Source organism: Spea bombifrons, chromosome 13, assembly GCF_027358695.1.
Source record: "Spea bombifrons isolate aSpeBom1 chromosome 13, aSpeBom1.2.pri, whole genome shotgun sequence".
NCBI lineage: Eukaryota > Metazoa > Chordata > Amphibia > Anura > Pelobatidae > Spea > Spea bombifrons.
In genome coordinates, this window is record NC_071099.1 from 12,373,648 (window position 1) to 12,393,153 (window position 19,506).

A 19,506-nucleotide genomic window follows, 5' to 3' on the forward strand; every position below is an offset into this window, starting at 1 on the left:
ATATAAACCAGGTTATCTGGGGGCTTGAGGGCAGATATATGGGACCCTCCGGAGGATGAAGAGGAGAGGAACAGTGGAAATATTACCGTACTTAAAAAGGACAGTCTGTAATTACATTAAGTGCTTAAGTCAGAGACTTAAAAGAAGAATAATGGGGTTTATTTACCCCGTTTAATTTATAAAGCCGTTTCCTGCTGTTTCTATACACATTATGGGGGCTTTTAGGGCTGTAGAACCCTGCGATACCCTGATACCCAGCAAACATTCTGACCTCCTAGAAAAGACGGGCATCAGTGGAGGGGAGAGGAGGCATCAGGGGAGGGGAGAGGAGGCATCAGGGGATAAGGCCAAAGGAGGGACTGGACTTCTGGAACAGGGGAACCAGAACATACATCGTTGCATGCGTCATTGTTGCTCTGCCAATTGCAAAATTAAAGAAGATCCTTGCTGGAAAAAAAGTCTGAAATCAAAAACGTATAAATGGGACTAATCTCACTCCTTATACCCCCCAGACGTCTATCTTCAGAGTTTATGGCAAATATGGTTCTTCCACCATCGACGCCTAACCCACTGATTGCGAGAGCCCTTCACCAAGAGTTATAATAAACGGAGGTAAATAAAGCAAACTCGAAAAGATTTGAGGTGATGACCATCAGCTAAAGGAGAAAGAACCTCGTAGAACCCGACGTCTGTGGAGAACGCATAACGATGTCCCTGGTTTTGCTGATGTAGTTGACTAAGTGCTACCTTTCTTCTTGACCGATAGGAAGGATGCTGCCAAGACCTCAAGTCCAGCTCCTTCCAGCCATTCTCCGGTAATTCTGAAGGCTACATCCCAGCCCTTGGACCATTTGTTTCTTGGTGGGATATGAAATCTCAGCCAAGGAGCAGATGGACTACAACGCTGAGTAATGAGACTATATGGGAGGGTAGACCCGATATTAGATGGAGTCTTCTAAGCCTCATCTTTAAGGTCTTAGACACTTCTGCGGCCGGTGGCAGCCAAAACTCTGACCTTATTCCATAAAACCCAACAAACCCTTCGAAGAACATGGAAGGAGTAACGGTCCTGGTAAGTAAGTGGCCTACAGATTAACAGAACAGGAGGAACATCTTATGGAAGGACCTCAGGGACCTGACAGTTTATGTGAAGCTACATCTCGGGTACAAACGTGAAACGTAGCCATGACAACACAGATCAGGAGGAAAATGCTCAGCGCTCTCATCTTCTGTGTTCAGAAATGTTAGAAATAGACTTCTTAATGACATCATTGGTGGGCTTTACGACCTTAAACTACATTGTTTTATATTAAGATATTGTGGTGATGAGATTTTTTTTGTAGACCCTGGATAATGGAGAAGACCGCAGAAGAAACCCAAGGGATGTCCTACTGATACTTTGTTTATATTTACACAACTTGTACCCCAACGACAAAAACTGAAGACACTAAAAGTGTCCAATCTAAAAGAATTTCAAGTTAGAAACACAAAAAGGAGCCCAAAAACCTCCACAATGGGTAGAAGAAAAAAAGTATGAAAATTAATCAGCAGGAAGCACTTATACTATATGGTCACTCTCCATTTAACTCTTTAAACCTGGTCATGTGTCACAGAGAATAAACCAAATACATTCTCTGTATTATTGTAATACATTTGATTACCATCTCTGCTGGTGTCTATTCCATGCATCCAATAAATGTTATTTACAAAACCGACCCTTCGCGTGAGGAAGGCATGAGCGATATAGTTTTGTTTTAAAGTACACCAAAGACCCCGCTGACACAGAAGGGGTGCGACGGTGGCACCTACTATGCATCCTGTTGGTTTCGACAGACACAAAAAAAGCCAGTTTAATTAAAATACTCTTTTCGGATGACATCAGAGCAGTTTTAAAACATCATACGGGCAAACATCAGGAACTGCCCTATACATGCCTATTGCTCCATGATCAGTACCCAGTCATGAGTTGAGATGGGACTCTCTGATGAAGGGGGGGTAATTAGGCAGGGAAGAAAAAAAACAACTCTCCCCATTTACATAAATCACTATGAAATTGGCTAAAACACAGTGATTCTTTAGATTTTTTGACACTGAAAGGGTTAAAAAGACTTAACCCTAGCATCTCCCAACCAGCTGAAGCAATAGTTACTGGTCACAAAAGCAGAAACAATGTATCAGTCTATAAAGCCATGCCTTAGTGTTCGATTAACCCTTTGAATGCCAGAGATCAAGCGCGCCCCCCCCCACACACACACTGGGGATCAGATGTAGGGGTAGGCAGGGCTGATCCAAAGAGCTTGCACTCTTTTTGTTAGATTATAGGGCTGATCCAAAGAGCTTGCACTCTTTTTGTTAGATTATAGCTGTTAAATAAATCAAAGCTGGACATGTGGGTGGGGGGGGGCTTCATATCTGTAGCCCAACATGCACCCCACATATAAATAACCCTTTACTCACCGACTGCAGGAAGTGCAGGGTCCCCACGTAGTCCCTCTCCGTGTTCAGGATCTCATTGAGAACACACAAGCGGAGCCGGAGCTGCCGATCAGAATCCTTGCTGCTTTCCACAGTAGTACCGAGCCCCTCTGCCTCCATGGCCGAAAGATCTGCCCACTCCCACCCAACTTCCAAGGGGGTTCACAGCCCCCCAAAAGCTCCCAGCCCTGTCACTGAGTGCTGAACCCCTGCTCAGTAATCAGAACTTAATGTAACCTTTACAAGTCCTCCGCGGTGCTGCGATACTCTGCAGGCAGACAGGGGACCCCAATACCATCCTCTAGGGGTACACGAGGCATCCAAATCCCAAATCCAGCATGGAGTGAGCGCTCTGAGCGAAGTTTGCAGCGGGCTCCCTGTGAGTGCACTCAGCTGCCTGTGGCGGGTCTGCTCTGGTGCCAGGGCTGTCCGTGGGGATGCATGTCCCACTCACACTCACGAGCTGCCCACGGGAGGGATGCTGCTGCTGCTGCTGCAAGCTGGGTGTCTACTGCTACTGCTGCTGGAGAGCGTCTGCAAACAGCCCGCTCAGGCTCAGGCGCACAGTGTGCGGCGCAGGGACAGCAATGGGGGAGGGCGGGAGCTTGCGCTACACTCCCTGCACACACACTCACTGCTGCTCTGCCCTAGGTGCAGGGTTCTATGATCTGCAACTGTATCAATCACATCATAATAATAACAGTAATCATATCAATAATAACAATAATAATATAATCAATCATTATATTATCAATAATAATAACAATAATAAAAATAACCACAATACTACTAATAGTAATAATAGTTATAATAATACCGTCAGTAATAACAATAATACCATCAATAATAATAGTAATAAGAAAAATATAAATACCAATAGAAATAATAACATATTCATCTATACAGATACAATAAATTGATTCATTACCAATTAATTTACTGAATACTGTGATAGATAGATAGATAGATAGATAGATAGAAAGATTAATAGATAGAGTGTTTATCTGCTGTCATGTTTATGCACCACAGAATGTATTGCCACTTTGTAACAGATATAATATTAAACTGTATAAAGCAACAGTATAAAATAATAAAAAAGAAATAAAACCCTATGCGCCAAGATTCTTTAAACACATACATCCTCAGGGGCGGGGCTAGGTTCTTAGGGCCAAAAGGAAAAGAAAGATTTGAGGGGCCAAACTCTAGCAGAAGGAGTGGATTTCTTTATACACAAATGAAGGAATACTATATGTATGATCATGTTATTTAAATACATTATAGTGATTCAACATGATAGGTCAGTACTGGGGGTGCAGCCGCAGAGGGCCAATAGGGCCCTAAGATGCATGATACCTGTGAGGGCCACCAAAGTATAATATAATAATCATGTTTTTATTTGAGAAAATAGGACGAGGCTCCTTTAAAATCACACCAGGTTTAGTTATAGTGGCCTGCTGTAAAAGTTCGGTAATGTCGCCCTCTGGTGGTATTTTTTCCTAATTGCAGGACATATAAAGGGCCAGAACTCATCACTAAAACTTCATTTTTTATTCACTTGGAAAATTAACAAATGTTTTATATATACAGAAAAATGCAACTCTTACAACATTTTGAATGAAACGCTAAAAGCGATATATTTTGGAGGGAAAGTATTTTAATTCTAGACAGTTTTACAAAAAGCAAAAAGGAGCAGTGAACCGGAAATTAAAGGTTAGAGAAAACATACCTTTTTGCTTATACGGCAATTAACTTTGTTATATTATTAAACATTTACCAGTAAAATATTACATTATTGTAACTTTATCTGACCTTGTAGTCCTTTGGTGACACTATGTAACGAATGTTTCATTGGGGGGGAAATGCATAAAATGATGTGATTTAATGTAATCTTGGTAAATTGCAAAATATCCCTCACCTCAAGCACATGCTCTTTCAATGAATATCTGAGACTGATCAGATCCCTCGTTAGCGGGACGCCCTGCACCTGCTGACCTGTGAACCGAAACCCATTTAGAAGGCGACCGCGGTTCCCCTCCAGATTTTAAGTATATTGGATGCTTTTATAAAATGATCGCTTTCCAAGTGTTAAAAAAAAAACAATAAAACAAAGAAAAAAGGGCAGCCATCGAGAAATGTGAAATCCTGCAGCTAGGGAAACAATAATGCACAATACCTGCTGCACATCAACACACAAAGACAGATCACCCTGCGCATGGTGACACATCAACGCCGTGAAAACGCACAGTAGTGCTAATGAAAAGTGATACGTAACGATGGAGTGCTGTACAGGAAAACAAGCAGTTAAATAAAGAAAACATAGCATGTGTGCATGAGACTGCATGCTGTTAGTATGTGTGCATGACACTTACGGTGTTAACGTGTGCACAATACTGTACAGTGTTAGCATGTGTGTGCATGATACTGTACACTGTTAGCGTGTATGTGGACAAAACTGTACAGTGTTAGCATGTGTGTGTGTGCACTATACTGTATGGCGTTAGCGTGTGTGTGCATGATACTATACAGTGTTAGCGTGTGTGCATGATACTGTATGGTGTTAGCATGTGTGCATGACACTTACGGTGTTAACGTGTGTGCATGAGACTGCATGGTGTTAGCATGTGTGCATGACACTTACGGTGTTAACGTGTGTGTGTGCACGATACTGTACAGTGTTAGCATGTGTGTGCATGATACTGTACAGTGTTAGCGTGTGTGTGCACGAAACTGTACAGTGTTAGCATGTGTGTGTGTGCACTATACTGTACGGCGTTAGCGCGTGTGTGCATGATACTATACAGTGTTAGGGTGTGTGCATGATACTGTATGGTGTTACCGTGTATGCAAGATACTGTATGGTGTTAGCGTGTGTGTGTACGAAACTTTACGGTGTTAGCGTGTGTGTGTGTGTGTACAATACTGTACAGTGTTAGCATGTGTGCATGATACTGTACGCTGTTAGCATGTGTGTGCATGAAACTGTACAGTGTTAGCATGTGTGTGTGTGTGCACTATACTGTACGGCGTTAGCGTGTGTGTGCATGATACTATACAGTGTTAGCGTGTGTGCTTGATACTGTATGGTGTTAGCGTGCATGCATGATACTGTATGGTGTTAGCGTGTGTGTGTGTGTACGAAACTTTACGGTGTTAGCGTGTGTGTGCACAATGATGTTCCCAGGATTGCATTATGACATTATAGTGCGTTTGGGTATTTGTGCATGGAGTGTTTTGGTCAGCCTAGTCTGAATCCTACCCGGGGGATTACAGATAGGTAAATTGTTTGCTTTTAGTTTATATAGCGCCATCATATTCTGCAGTGCGGTACAAAGGGCAAATAGGACAAAACAGGTCAGCATCATGTGAGTGTCCAGACGTCAGCCACACAGAATCCGGAAGTTATTGTAGGGTTAACTCTCGGCTTTTCTGAAAATACGGCACTGCAGAATCATGCTTTGCATAAATGTGGTAGGCAAGGGGTTAAACTGGGTTACCTAGCAACCTTTAATGCAATTCTTCACAGCTTGAATGCGGCAGCGTGATTCAACGCGACCATCATCATCATCATCATCATTATTCTTAAACAGATACTATTATAGTGATTTTATTCAGGAACATGACGTCTAACTAACCCCAAGTGCTGTATACACTAATATACCCCCCGGTGCTGTATACAGTAAAATAACCCCCCCACGCTGTATACACTAATATACCCCCCAGCGCTGTATACACTAATATACCCCCCGGTGCTGTATACACTAATATACCCCCCGGTGCTGTATACAGTAATATACCCCCCGGTGCTGTATACCCCTTACGAAAAAATTACTGCAGTTTTTCTGAAGTAATACTGCAGTTTTTTGGACATGAAAAAACTGCAATACTGCACTTTTACTGCAGTATTACTGCACATTTACTGCAGTTTTACTGCATTTGTACTTCACTGTACTGCAGTTGTACTGCAGTTATTTATGTACGGAAGTACAAATGCAATAAAGCTGCAGTACATTGAAGTACAATGCAGTATAATTGCAGTAAAAAAAAAGGGCAGTAAATGTGCAGTAATAATGCAGTACAGTGAAGTACAAATGCAGTAAAACTGCAGTAAATGTGCAGTAATACTGCAGTAAAAGTGCAGTATTGCAGTTTTTTCATGTCCAAAAAACTGCAGTATTACTTCAGAAAAACTGCAGTAATTTTTTGTAAGGGACAGTAATATACCCCCCGGTGCTGTATGCAGTAATATACCCCCCGGTGCTGTATACACTAATATACCCCCCGGTGCTGTATACACTAATATACCCCCCGGTGCTGTATACACTAATATACCCCCCGGTGCTGTATACAGTAATATACCCCCCGGTGCTGTATACAGTAATATACCCCCTGGTGCTGTATGCAGTAAAATAACCCCCCAGCGCTGTATACAGTAATATAATCCCCCCAGCACTGTATACAGTAATATAACCCCCAGCACTGTATACAGTAATATAACCCCCAGCGCTGTATACATTAATATAACCCCCCGGCGCTGTATACAGTAATATAACCCCCAGCGCTGTATACAGTAATATAACCCCCAGCGCTGTATACAGTAATATAACCCCCCAGCACTTTATACAGTAATATAACCCCCAGCACTGTATACAGTAATATAACCCCCCCCCCGGTGCTGTATACAGAATAACCCCCCAGTGCTGTATACAGTAATATACCCCCCCGGCACTGTATACAGTAATACCTCCCAGCGCTGTATACAGAATAACCTCCCCCGGCGCTGTATACAGTAATATAACCCCCAGCATTCCCCACAGGCAGTATGATAAGGAGTCGGGGTGTTTAGTAGATCAGGGATCAGATAACAGAGCGAGATACAAACGGCTGATATGCAGCTGCCTGAAAACATTATATTATGCGGCAAAAACTACAACCGGGGTAAAAGAAAACAGCGATATTTATGAAAAATGATTTTTAAAATGATCGTAGAAAGGAAAAGAATTGTCAGGCGTCACGCGATTGTTTAAAGCGATTTATTTGGCTTTCGTTATTTGACACGGTCGTCTCAAGACGTTTCATTTGCTGTCAAACAAATAAGGATGGGAAATAATGTTGATGAATCCGCATGAAATTTTACCCAATTTCTGTGTCATATTAAATAAAGAATAAAATGCGAATCGTTACCCTAAGCCCCGGAGATATCATTAGAGACTTTTCCGCTAAAACTCTCCCCATCAAAAGGTTTCTTTTTCCAAACGATAAAGAATGAATAGCTATTTTTTACACCCGATTATTAATGACCCACATTTTTAAAGATTTGAGGTTTCTTTTAAATCAAATCCTTTAAAAGACAATAGAAAAAAAAAGTGGGATTATATATTATTGTAATATTTTTATAGAATGGTAAAATGCGGCCTTTTAAGACAGATTTGGGGTGAAAGGTGCGAAGTTTGTAAAGTGGTTTATTTACCAAAACAAGTAATGGAATATATAGCTGGTTGCTATGGTGATAGCATCCTTTTGAAAGCTCTGCACCAGATTCACTGTTATCTATATCCTCCATGGAGGTTGTGAATGAATTCCTGAAAACCAAAAATTGCCCCAAAAACTCCCCGTGGGTAAAGTCTCGGTGAAGCTACGCTCCGTCGTAGGTCTCTGGTGGTCGGTGGACTTCAGGAGATCCTGAAGGCCTCGGGCTGGGGGTGACTAGATTTCCTCTGACAAGCAAAACAAATGACTCAAGGAGGGTTGGCGATGGTTTCTATCCAGTTCTCCTCTCTGCCTTGGGAAGTCCTTGAGGACCATCATTTAGGAAACATGGCTGACGTATCCGTTGAGTTCCTCCACACCTGATCCACGGGAGGTGAAGTCCTGAACAGTCATAGTGAGTCAAATAACTCCGAGCCGTGAGGTGAGTACGAGTCACCGTGACTCATTCTGGAGACTTAGATTTGTCGAAAACGCACAAAGACCTATTTTTCCCAAAAATATTTTTTTTGGGTGAACTGTAGAACTGATGGATCCGTCACAATCTCCTTTTATGTGGGTTGGCGTGTGTGCGGGGGGTGTAGCTGTACGTCCCAAGCGTCCCTCTTTAGAAAGGCAAGTCCTTCCTTGCTCTCCTGATGTCCCTCTTGTCCAGGAGCTCAGAATGTTCGCTGGTTTTGAAGGTATTGGAGTATTCTACGCGATGAAATTGGAATCTGATCGGTTTTGTTGTGTTGATACGTGTCATGGCTGGGATATTCCTGGGGAGAAATAACCAGCCTACCTCTCCACGTAGACAGTCTGACTTCAATATGACATCATATCAGAAGACATAACAGTCACAAGTATCCTGAACGTCTTAAACTGACATACCGGGTATTACATTCTGAACCAGCCAATCATATTAGGGTTTTTTGGGGGGGGGGTCCCAGGTTGACTCATTCTGCCCCCAGCGGTCCCCAGCTTAACACATAATGAGTGGTCCACATAGGGCCGCCATTTGGCCAGTTAAGACCTGCCAGAAGCCCTACTCCCTGCAGTTGGGGAACCCACACAGAGTCCCAGTGATGTCACACAGAATCTCCGCCCACATCATGTTAGTGACATCATGGTGTTGCATCACGAGCCAACAGTTGGGTGCTGGCATGTCTTGGTATTCTCAGAAGATCAGAGTAGCGTTGGCCAAACGTACGATACTTTATAAAATTAGGACTAATTAGGCTGGGCAATCCATGACGTGTTGGCGAGTTGGTCCATGTTTGGTCCATGTTATGTATGATCCTAGTTCTTCTTAATGAGTAGACTCTTGACGTTTGGTAGGAGGTGACCATCGATGGTAAAGCTTAACCTCATAAAAGTAAATGCTTAATAAAGATTTATAGTCTCGGAACTTTCCTTCATTCTTCCGGAAGGCGGCTTCTTTCCACTAATCCATCTTTTGCCTCTCAATCTACTTTCTGGGACGTGGTTGAGGCTCTCCTTTTAATCCTCGCTGCGCCTTGTTGGTTCGTGTGCCGTCGGGGGACCGGATGGTGTTACTCGTCCTCGTTTATATTTCATCCGGATCGGATCACAATGGAGGGAGAAGCGTTACGTTCCCGCGACCCGGTTACAGTGATGGGTAGGAGACGCCTGAATCCGTCGCTTTTCGGCGGGAAGCTGTCAGACGGCGAGCGGATCAATCTCTTCACTTTACTTAGATGTCGAAAGACTTTTAATTAGGCACAAAACATTCACAGCATGAGGTTTTATCTCAGTGGTGTCAGTCCCTAGTCCCAACTGTCTTGCTTTGTGCGGGGCAGTCCTGATTTTGCCTCTCTAGCTGTCTCGCCGAGCTCTATTTCTCGCAGGGCTTGTGGGATGAGGGACCTTGTTATGTGGCAGAGGGGCTGCCACCTTCCTGAACCTGCAAACATTCTGAGCTCCTAGAAAAAAGGGGCATCTGGGTAGGAAAAAGGGGCAATAAGGGGGAAAATGGGGGGATTTGGGTCCAAAATGATGAAGTAAATGGCTTAGTCGTGGTCTCAAACATAGGCTGGATGAGCCAGCTGGAGGTTGGTGCTCAGGGGCAGTCAGCGCAGAATTCCAGTGGTTTACAGCAAGTCCGTCGATTTACATTCTGTGAAACAATCCAGTTTTTACAACGCAGTAAAATCTCTTTTTACTAAAGAACTCGGCTTCCTGTTTGCAGAATTACCCAACCTTTCCGCAGGCAGCAGAATCGCATCCTGCCCGAGAGTCATGAATGGCCGCCTGTCTCCGTCCCAAACAGGAAAAGAGCCCTTACTGCGCCCGGTCACCCCTCTCTCGGGGGTCTTTTCAGATGTGCGTGGCCCACAGGGTCATAACTTGGCCTCTCCAGCCCCCTCCAGTGCAAGTGGGGACCCCAAAGGCGTTTCTCATCATATGACTGCTTATTACGTAAAAATGGGGTCTTATGTTGTGACTGTCTCCTCAAATCCGGGACACTTGGGCACCATATGCAATGGCAAAGTGCAGAGCGTGCCCTAGTAGCGCCTGCATTGTAATTCCACATAAAGCCACAAGGGGCTCCATCGCGCAATAAACGGCAGCTACCCCGCCGAGCCCCGAATGCAACGACTTGTGATTAATGACCAAGTCCCAGAATCACAGGAATTATGTGATTTTTAGCGATTAGCGATATATTTGGAGATGTTTTCTGTTTCTTTGTATTTTTCTGAGGGTTAGATATTCTACTCCCCACCTTCACACCTGGCTTGTGACAGTCACCAGTGCATACCTCCAAACCGTCCCGCTTCGCACTAGATAATCCCGATTTTGCCCGCTCTACCGCAGGATTGGGGTCAGCAATCCAATGGTATCCAATTTCATTCTATGGTGTCTAGGACACAGCGGAGATAGCATTCTGCGCATGTGCAGCGCTGCCAGTGACCCTCTACCTCCCAGGCTTGCCCCGGCACCTTGACTGTTGGGGGGTCTCCTGTGGTGCGTTTTTGCCTAGGGCCCCCTATTGGGGGATCAGACTCCCTGCAGCGCCGCTGCCCAGTGGGCTCATCCCCAACTGGCCCATTAACACTACGGAGAACTGAGCCGAGTTGGCACAACCGCCATAGTTTACATCCGCCCCATGCCACACACGGGATGAGAAGGAGGACAGTGGCTCGGAGGGGGTCCCTGCCTCGGCTTCATTAAGATTAATACGACACTGATAGAGCTTCTCGGGGGTCTCCGGAAAGCTACGGGTGGCCCCAGGCACTGACCCGGCTCTGGAGAATTACCCGGCGTCTGGAGCATGCAGGCCTTTCCCAGAGAACGAAATGCCGTAAAACCTGTCAGACCTGAATGGGGGGGGGGGCTCTGCCCAGGCCCTCGGGGGTTAACAGCCCATAGGTGACATCATGCCCCCTGTGAGCCCGCGATACATACTGTATATGAGATATATACATATATATTTGACTAGGGAAAGACTAATAATATTATTATTAACAATAATTATATCAATAATAATAATAAGTACATTCTGCCATGTGCGTCATAAACCCCGCCCCCTCATGGGGGTCGCTCCCCAGAAGAGGTAGAAAATAACAGAGAATTAAAGGTGCTGTTCCACTTACTCACTTTTTGTAACTATATGCAGCTCTAGACACAGCAGTCGTAATACTGTTAAATGCCTAAACCCATCCCAGCAATAATGAGTTCATCAAGTCAAAGTTTGCGAGGTTCATACATTTTGCCGGGAACACTTAATTGTCATGTGACTGATGGCTAAGCACTGATAGGCTGTCACAATAAGAAAAGAAAATCCTTCTTAAAATGTGTTATTTTTGTTTTTCTGTGATTAACCCTTTAAGAGAGAATATAATAACAGATCTGCTCGGGGTTACTTGATGAACATACTATATACTGTAATAAATGAGTTGTGTAAGTGGAACTGCAGCTTCAATCATAGACCACGCGCGCCCCGCCCACCATGGAACGCAGAATCTGCTGTGACAGTTTGCCCCGCCCCCCTCCAGTTCGCCTGGAGCTGTCAAAACGCAGCATCACGCCCCCCTAACGACGTCACCCATCTCCCCGCAGAGACCTTTGGTTTGCCAGCATGGAAGGGGGCGTGACTGGAGAACCGGTCATGTGACGTCCTCCAAGATGGCGGCGCAGTGCTGAGCAAGATTTCGTTGACTTCCTGATGGGGATGCGGTCCGATTCGTTTTATTGTCCCCCCGTGAAACGAGCCGCTTTCCAGTGACTGGGCGCCGGGCTAGAGGAAGGAAGACACCGAGGGGCATCCCTGACATGCAGGAGAAGGGCGAGGGGGACAAGACTAAAAGCATGTTCCTGACAAGGGCCCTGGAGAAAATCCTCGCTGATAAGGATGTGAAGAAGGCCCAGAACTCCCAGCTCAGGAAGGCCTGTGAGGTGGCCCTGGGTAAGAATGCCTAGAGGCCCCGTGCCTGGCTCTGGTGCTGAATGGCGGCAGGACCCAGGAGAGAAGGGGGCATGTAATATCCGGGGCCCTTACAGGGTGGACACAGCTGCTGCAGAACCTCTTGGAAATGAGCTAACCCCATCCTGCTGCAGGGAGAATCATCGTGTTTGATCGACAGCTGGACCCCAAGAGCTTCTGCACCAGCTGACATCTGTCAGGAGGACGGCCTTTTAGTCCGGGCCGTGAATGTGTTTTTTCTTCATTTAACCGTCTTCGCTTATTATTATTGTTTTATATAGCGCCATCACATTCCGCAGCGCTGTACAGTTAGCTGTTCGATAAAACCTCTTGGCACGTTTCCAGAACAGACGCCATGGTATGTGTTGGCGATATTAGCGTGTTCCCAATAGCTCTTTGCATCCAAATCCTCCGGGTCGGATGCAACTTTCCTTAACCCTTTAACCACCATTAAACATTTTACTACGAGACATATTGATCCCGTTGGAATTTCAGCCTCTTCCACATGTTATTTTTCTTTTATTATGGTTTTTTCCTCAAAATATATATATATTACGTTTTTGGGTAAAGCCAATACAATGTGATGAAGTTTCAGGAATTAACACTTTATTTTCCAAAAGCAAAAAAAAAAAATCAATGCAGAATTCATCATCTAGCGAATAAAAGCAATAAACGGTGAGAATCTTTAATAATCTAATTTAAAAGAAATGAATAAATTGGGAAAATAAAATCCAAATATCTCTTGAAACTGCGCAGCCCCTTATATCTGGGCGGGGGGGGGCTGCGTTTAGGTAGCCGTGGCTTATACTGCTCAGTGACCGAGGGGCTGCTTTGCAATGTGGCACTGCAAGGGTTTCAACCCAATAATGAATATGTTTGAATGGTCTGTTGAATAGTGAAACTTTATTCAGAGGGACAATATTGAACAAACGGGTATCTATTCGTGGATAGATGTAAGTTGGAATTCCCTGCATGCTTTATCTCACGGAGGATGCGCGCCGGTTGCCTGTAGGTGTTTTTCCGTCTCGTGCCGGTGTGCGCCACATCGCGCATGCACGCAGTATACTGGAGATTATACGTAAAAGAAACTTGGTAAACTTTAAACAGTCGGCTGAACGGTCCTTTGGTTGCTATGACGACTGCACTGCTTTTAGCACTTCCCCAGTGTTTCCATATTTCGTGGGTGGAAGGGGGTTTAAGTTGTCGTCGCGCAGGTTCAGCAGGTTGGTCGGGTCCATCGCGTTTGAGACGCTCTTACACTTTTCATGGTTTTATAGCATCTCCTGTAAGATTTTTTTATCGGCCGCCGCGATGAGAAGGTGTGAAACGAGTCTGACGGAAGTAAACGGACATTAAAACTGGGATCTATTCACTAAGGGCTGAGCCAGCCCGGTGTCTTCTAATGGGGGTCGGGGATTTATAGGTAATAGTTATCAGACCAGCCTTTGGGTCACCTTAACACCCGCCGCTGGTGTATGATCTGCCCTTTTGTCCGAGATAAATATCCGCTGGCAGTTTCTGGTATTTGCACTGAGTCTGACTGATCTTTACGTGTTTCTTACATATATTTACTTTGGGATTTAACCCTTTAATGTCATTGTGTCGCATGTATGCTGGAACCTGTCCTGTTAAACTAATCTTCTGATTCGATGTATCCCCTCTACCACTTCTGCTTGGAGGCTGTTCCACTTATCTCCCACCCTCCCAGTAAAGTAAGACCTCCCTAAATTACATCTAAGCCTCTGAGTGTATTGTATTAAGAGCTAAAACGATCCAACATGTATTAAATACTGGAAACAACGTCAGGTTATTAAATAGGTTGGGGTAGTTTTTTCATTCTGTTATTTCTATAGAGAAATTCTGCAGTCAAACTGGAGGTTTTTTGAGGCTTGGCGGAGATCAGTATTAATTAAATAAATTTTTCCTGGTTCCTGACCTGCCAGCCTCGTTCAAGGTCATCGTCTCGGCCGCCCCGTCCCGTGACCTGTATCGATCGGCTGAGCCTGTGCCCGCCGAGGTGGTATTTACTCAGGTGCTGAGCCAGTGCCCGACGAGGTGGTATTTACTCGGGTGCTGAGGCTCCGGTGATTCACAGGCTTGAAGTGAATCCGTTGCTCTGATATTTTAAAGTGCCACGTGTGGCCGGTTTGGAGAGAATGAGCCCCTTCTTCGCGGTGGGGTTATCTGAGTCCAAGTTTGGAGGAATGAGGTGTTTTTACAGATTTTAAATAAACTTTTCATGGCAGACAGAACTAACCTTTGTTGTACAGACGGTTCCAAAGCAGTGAGGGCAGGAGTGAAGGGGGGGGGCAGTGGTGAAGAGAGAGGGGGGGCAGTGGTGAAGAGAGAGAGGGGGGGCAGTGGTGAAGAGAGAGAGGGGGGGCAGTGGTGAAGAGAGAGAGGGGGGCAGTGGTGAAGAGAGAGAGGGGAGGCAGTGGTGAAGAGAGAGAGGGGGGCAGTGGTGAAGAGAGAGAGGGGGGGCAGTGGTGAAGAGAGAGAGAGGGGGGGCAGTGGTGAAGAGAGAGAGAGAGGGGGGGCAGTGGTGAAGAGAGAGAGAGAGGGGGGGCAGTGGTGAAGAGAGAGAGAGGGGGGGCAGTGGTGAAGAGAGAGAGAGGGGGGGCAGTGGTGAAGAGAGAGAGAGGGGGGGCAGTGGTGAAGAGAGAGAGGGGGGGCAGTGGTGAAGAGAGAGAGAGAGGGGGGGCAGTGGTGAAGAGAGAGAGAGGGGGGGCAGTGGTGAAGAGAGAGAGAGGGGGGCAGTGGTGAAGAGAGAGAGGGGGAGGCAGTGGTGAAGAGAGAGAGGGGGAGGCAGTGGTGAAGAGAGAGAGGGGAAGGCAGTGGTGAAGAGAGAGAGGGGAGGCAGTGGTGAAGAGAGAGAGGGGAGGCAGTGGTGAAGAGAGAGAGGGGGGGCAGTGGTGAAGAGAGAGAGGGGGGGCAGTGGTGAAGAGAGAGAGGGGGGGGCAGTGGTGAAGAGAGAGAGGGGGGGGCAGTGGTGAAGAGAGAGGGGGGGGCAGTGGTGAAGAGAGAGAGGGGGGGGCAGTGGTGAAGAGAGAGAGGGGGGGCAGTGGTGAAGAGAGAGAGGGGGGGCAGTGGTGAAGAGAGAGAGGGGGGGCAGTGGTGAAGAGAGAGAGGGGGGGCAGTGGTGAAGAGAGAGGGGGGGCAGTGGTGAAGAGAGAGGGGGGGGGCAGTGGTGAAGAGAGAGAGAGAGGGGGGCAGTGGTGAAGGGCGCCTTTCATGCCCTATCCCGACAGTCGGAGAGCGTGTTTGCTTCATGTTAAGGATACCGATTAACTCTATTCCAGTAAATCCAGCTCTGTTCATACACCGGGTTACCGAAGGGCGTCTGGCTCGATTGTATGCCGCGTGCCCCCAGGTGCGAGGGGTTAACAGCATTCAAAACAAGTAAAAAAGTTTTGCAGACGGGGGCATAATTGAGCAAAAGCTGGGACATATCCTACCTATTACTCTTCGTATGCTTTTATTACCACTGATAATGCTCAGGCGTTTTAAGAGTTAAAAGGCGAAGCGCCTGGTGGTCTCGGCGGCCTTTTCTCTGGTGCTGCTTCATCCGACGGGGAACGATCTCGGCCTGAAGATTTCTCTGGGTGGGTAACGCCGGGGGGCTTCGTGTTTCATGGATTAACAAAATCGCTCATATTTTTTTTTTCTTTTCTTCCAGATGAACTTAAAGCTGAACTTGGCCAACAGAAGTAAGTAAAATATCTTTCGCAGAGCTACCATGCTCTTATAACAGGGGATTCTGGGGCAGAATATGAAATGTGGTCTTATCACCATAGCAACCACAGAATCAAGACATTCCACCAGCTCTGTTGATTTCGATATATCCATAATCCTCTTACTGGTAGCCTACTGGTTTGACTGTTAGATTTCAGCAAAAAAGGCTTTCAGGCTGCCTCATATCATTAAAACCGAGAAGGAACCCCCCCAAAAACATTGGTGTAAAATAAGACCCCCGCTGTACCCCTCCTTTTTTTTTTTTTTTTTTTTTTTTTTTTTTTTTATTCTTTTCTGGAAATTCTGTGTCGGATTTTTGTACTTAAAGGGTTCGGACGAGCTGAACCGGCGTGACGACAACTGGGATATCATGGAAGGAAATCTGTGTTTTTAAAATGTGTGTATACACGAGTGTTCACAAGTTTGGGGTCACTGAGCTGTTTTCATGGAAAACAAGGATATTCATGGCTGCAACATAATTACTAAAGGGTTTCTAACCATCAATTAGCCTTTTAAACTTAAATTTGGATCAAGGAACAGAACGTGCCACTGGAACACAGGAGTGATGGGAGTGATAAAGGGCCACTGGAACATGGGAGTGATGAAGGGCCAATGGGACACAGGAGCGATGGGAGTGATAAAGGTCCATTGGAGCACAGGAGTGATGGGAGTGATAAAGGGCCACTGGGACGCAGGAGTGATGGGAGTGATAAAGGGCTATTGGAACACAGAAGTGATGGGAGTGATAAAGGGCCATTGGAACACAGGAGTGATGGGAGTGATAAAGGGCCATTGGAACACAGGAGTGATGGGAGTGATAAAGGGCCAATGGGACACAGGAGTGATAAAGGGCCACTGGGACACAGGAGTGATGGGAGTGATAAAGGGCCATTGGAACACAGGAGTGATGGGAGTGATAAAGGGCATCTGTATGGCTATGAAGAGATTCCATTAAAAATCAGCCGTTTCCAGCTACAATAGTCATTTACAGCATTAACCATGTATGCGCTGGATTTCTGTTATCCGTTTCAGGTTATTTTAATGGGGAAAATCTGCTTTTGTTTCAAAAACCAATACATTTCCAAGTGACCCCAAACTTTTGAAGGGAAGTGTGTATTCATATTCACTAGTTCTGAGTTAAGTTGTGTCGAAGTGCACATGTTGCAGGGTGTGTGACATTTTATTGCCCCTATGTCTTAAGTTCTGGGTGTAAATTGTTTGCTTAGGAGGGTGGAACTCGAGCAACCAGCCCCCCCCCATTCCTTTAAGTAAGTAAGGCTTGTGGAAGCCGCACGTTTGCAACCTTTGATCTGTTTGTGAAAAGCACAATATGATGAGTTTTTAATATTCTATTTAGAACAATAAGAAGAATCTTCCAGGAAATCAAATCCTCGCGCTCTCTTGTGCTAATCAGATTTATTCACTATTTCTCTAAAAAAAAAACAAAAAACATTTTGAGGAATTCATTCCTTTTTTTAAGAACTGTGAGGTTTGGCTGCTTTGGTGCCATTAAAGGGAATCTCCAGCCATCATATGTCCTCTAATGCAGATGATGGCTCAGAGGTCCCTTGAAATCCATGTGACCCCCCCCCCCCGGCCCGCAAGCCCTTCTTGGGTGGGGGCCTTCCTGAAGTAATGCTGTTTATAATGAGTTTGTGCAATGTTGTACGTTTAGCAGGTTTTAATACTGACTGGTTTGTTTCTTCTTGAAGAGATGGCTCGGCCCCCTCCAAAGCTCCGTTCATCGAAGCCGATAAATATTTTCTTCCGTTCGAGCTGGCCTGTCAGCAGAAGTCGCCCCGCGTGGTCAGCACCTCTTTGGACTGCCTGCAGGTTTCTGCTTAATCTTAACTATATGTTATATTGTGGCATTGACCAGGGAATTAATGCCGGGGTGATCAGAATGTTTAATGGCGGTAACTTTCTTCTTGTGTAGAAACTCATTGCTTACGGCCACATCACCGGCAATGCCCCGGACAAAGGATCCCCTGGGAAGCGTCTCATCGACCGCATCGTTGATACCATCTGTGAATGCTTCCAAGGTCCCCAAACAGATGAGGGCGTTCAGCTTCAAATTATTAAGGTAATTCCAGCATTTTATTTTTGGACATTTCATTTTTATTTTTCATATATTTATTGGAATATCCCAATATTTTTTTTTTTTTTTTTTCAAGGCTCTGCTCACCGTCGTGACGTCTCCGTACGTCGAAATCCACGAGGGGACGATTCTCCAGACCGTGAGGACGTGTTACAACATCTACCTGGCAAGCAAGAACCTTGTGAATCAGACGACGGCGAAGGCCACGCTCACTCAGATGCTCAATGTCATCTTCATCCGCATGGAGAGCCAAGCGGTAAATCCAGCGCGAGCCTCAGCTGTGTTAGAAACGTTACCCGTGTGAAAGGTTTATACTTGTACTTAAATCTGTACCGGGGAAGACCGATACTCCTTAAAACGATGGTATTTATGAAAAAAACTAAACCAAATCTCGTGTGTATACCGTGGGGGGGGCAGCCAGCCGAGTGTCCTGGTTTCTCGCCATTAAATGACTCCTCTCCTGGGAGACGCATCAGACGCGGGTCACGACGACCAATGCTAGATGTGCCGCTTTTTTGCCCCAGAGCTCTGCTTCGTTGTGATAAGAGTCAGAAATAATGTAGGATTGGGACATCAATCTAGGAAAGAATCCTTTATGTGAATTTTTACCCGGGGTGTGCATTATCTGATTTTTTTTTTTTATTTTTTTTTTCCCAGGTTGAAGAAATGTCAAACTGTGAAAAATCTCATCAGAAACCCCACTCTCCCGCCATTCACAAACCGACGGGATCTCCACGGGCCTCCCCGCGATTACCCGGCCGGCGAGAAACTGAGCCTCCTTTACCGGAAGTCAGCGGCGCTATTACCAATGGGGATCAGAACCCAACTGGGAGACAGGAAGACGAGCACAAGGAGGGTAGCGCCACAACCGAGGTTAGTTCTAGCACAGAGATACAGAGCGGGGAAGACAGGACTGCGGAAGAACCCGAATCTGTCACGGAACCGGATGGCAGAGAAGACGAGACCGGGACAGAACCCAAATCTACCCCTGGACCGGATGCCACAGAAGATGAGAGCGCGAGAGAGTCCGCTTCGAGCTTGGAAGCAAAAGACGGTGGTGACAGAACAGCGGAGAAATCAGAACCGGGGAGCCACAAGGAGGTCAATTCTAGAGAAGCCGGTAAGATGCCTTCACCCGACATACTCTTCTGCATGCTGTATGACTTAACTCATGCTTAACCTCTTCTGCTTAATCTTGCTTCAGGCTTTTTTTGGAGAGCTCATTCATTTCTTGTTAAACGAACACTTGCTTTTTCACCTTTTTTAGAACCAGAAGGTCAAGAAAAAACTC

General features: G+C 45.7%; 2 protein-coding genes across 2 annotated transcripts in view; one reads left to right on the forward strand and one right to left on the reverse strand.

Annotated features, from left to right (window-relative positions):
• The window catches only part of PREX1 (phosphatidylinositol-3,4,5-trisphosphate dependent Rac exchange factor 1), an 88,379-nt gene extending 85,389 nt beyond the window's left edge, over positions 1–2,990 (reverse strand). The window contains exon 1 of the mRNA XM_053453058.1: positions 2,458–2,990. Coding sequence (XP_053309033.1) covers positions 2,458–2,595 — 138 coding nt within the window. The 5' untranslated portion in view covers positions 2,596–2,990. The remainder of the gene's footprint in view (positions 1–2,457) is intronic.
• A 9,062-nt stretch (positions 2,991–12,052) lies between these two features.
• LOC128470889 (brefeldin A-inhibited guanine nucleotide-exchange protein 2-like) lies at positions 12,053–19,499 on the forward strand (the record flags this gene model as incomplete). Its single annotated transcript, XM_053452747.1, has 7 exons — positions 12,053–12,367; positions 16,062–16,092; positions 17,830–17,950; positions 18,054–18,200; positions 18,292–18,471; positions 18,873–19,335; positions 19,483–19,499. Coding segments are annotated over exons 1-7 (1,092 nt in total), but the record flags the coding sequence as incomplete, so codon positions are not given.
• Between the last annotated feature and the right edge of the window lie 7 nt (positions 19,500–19,506).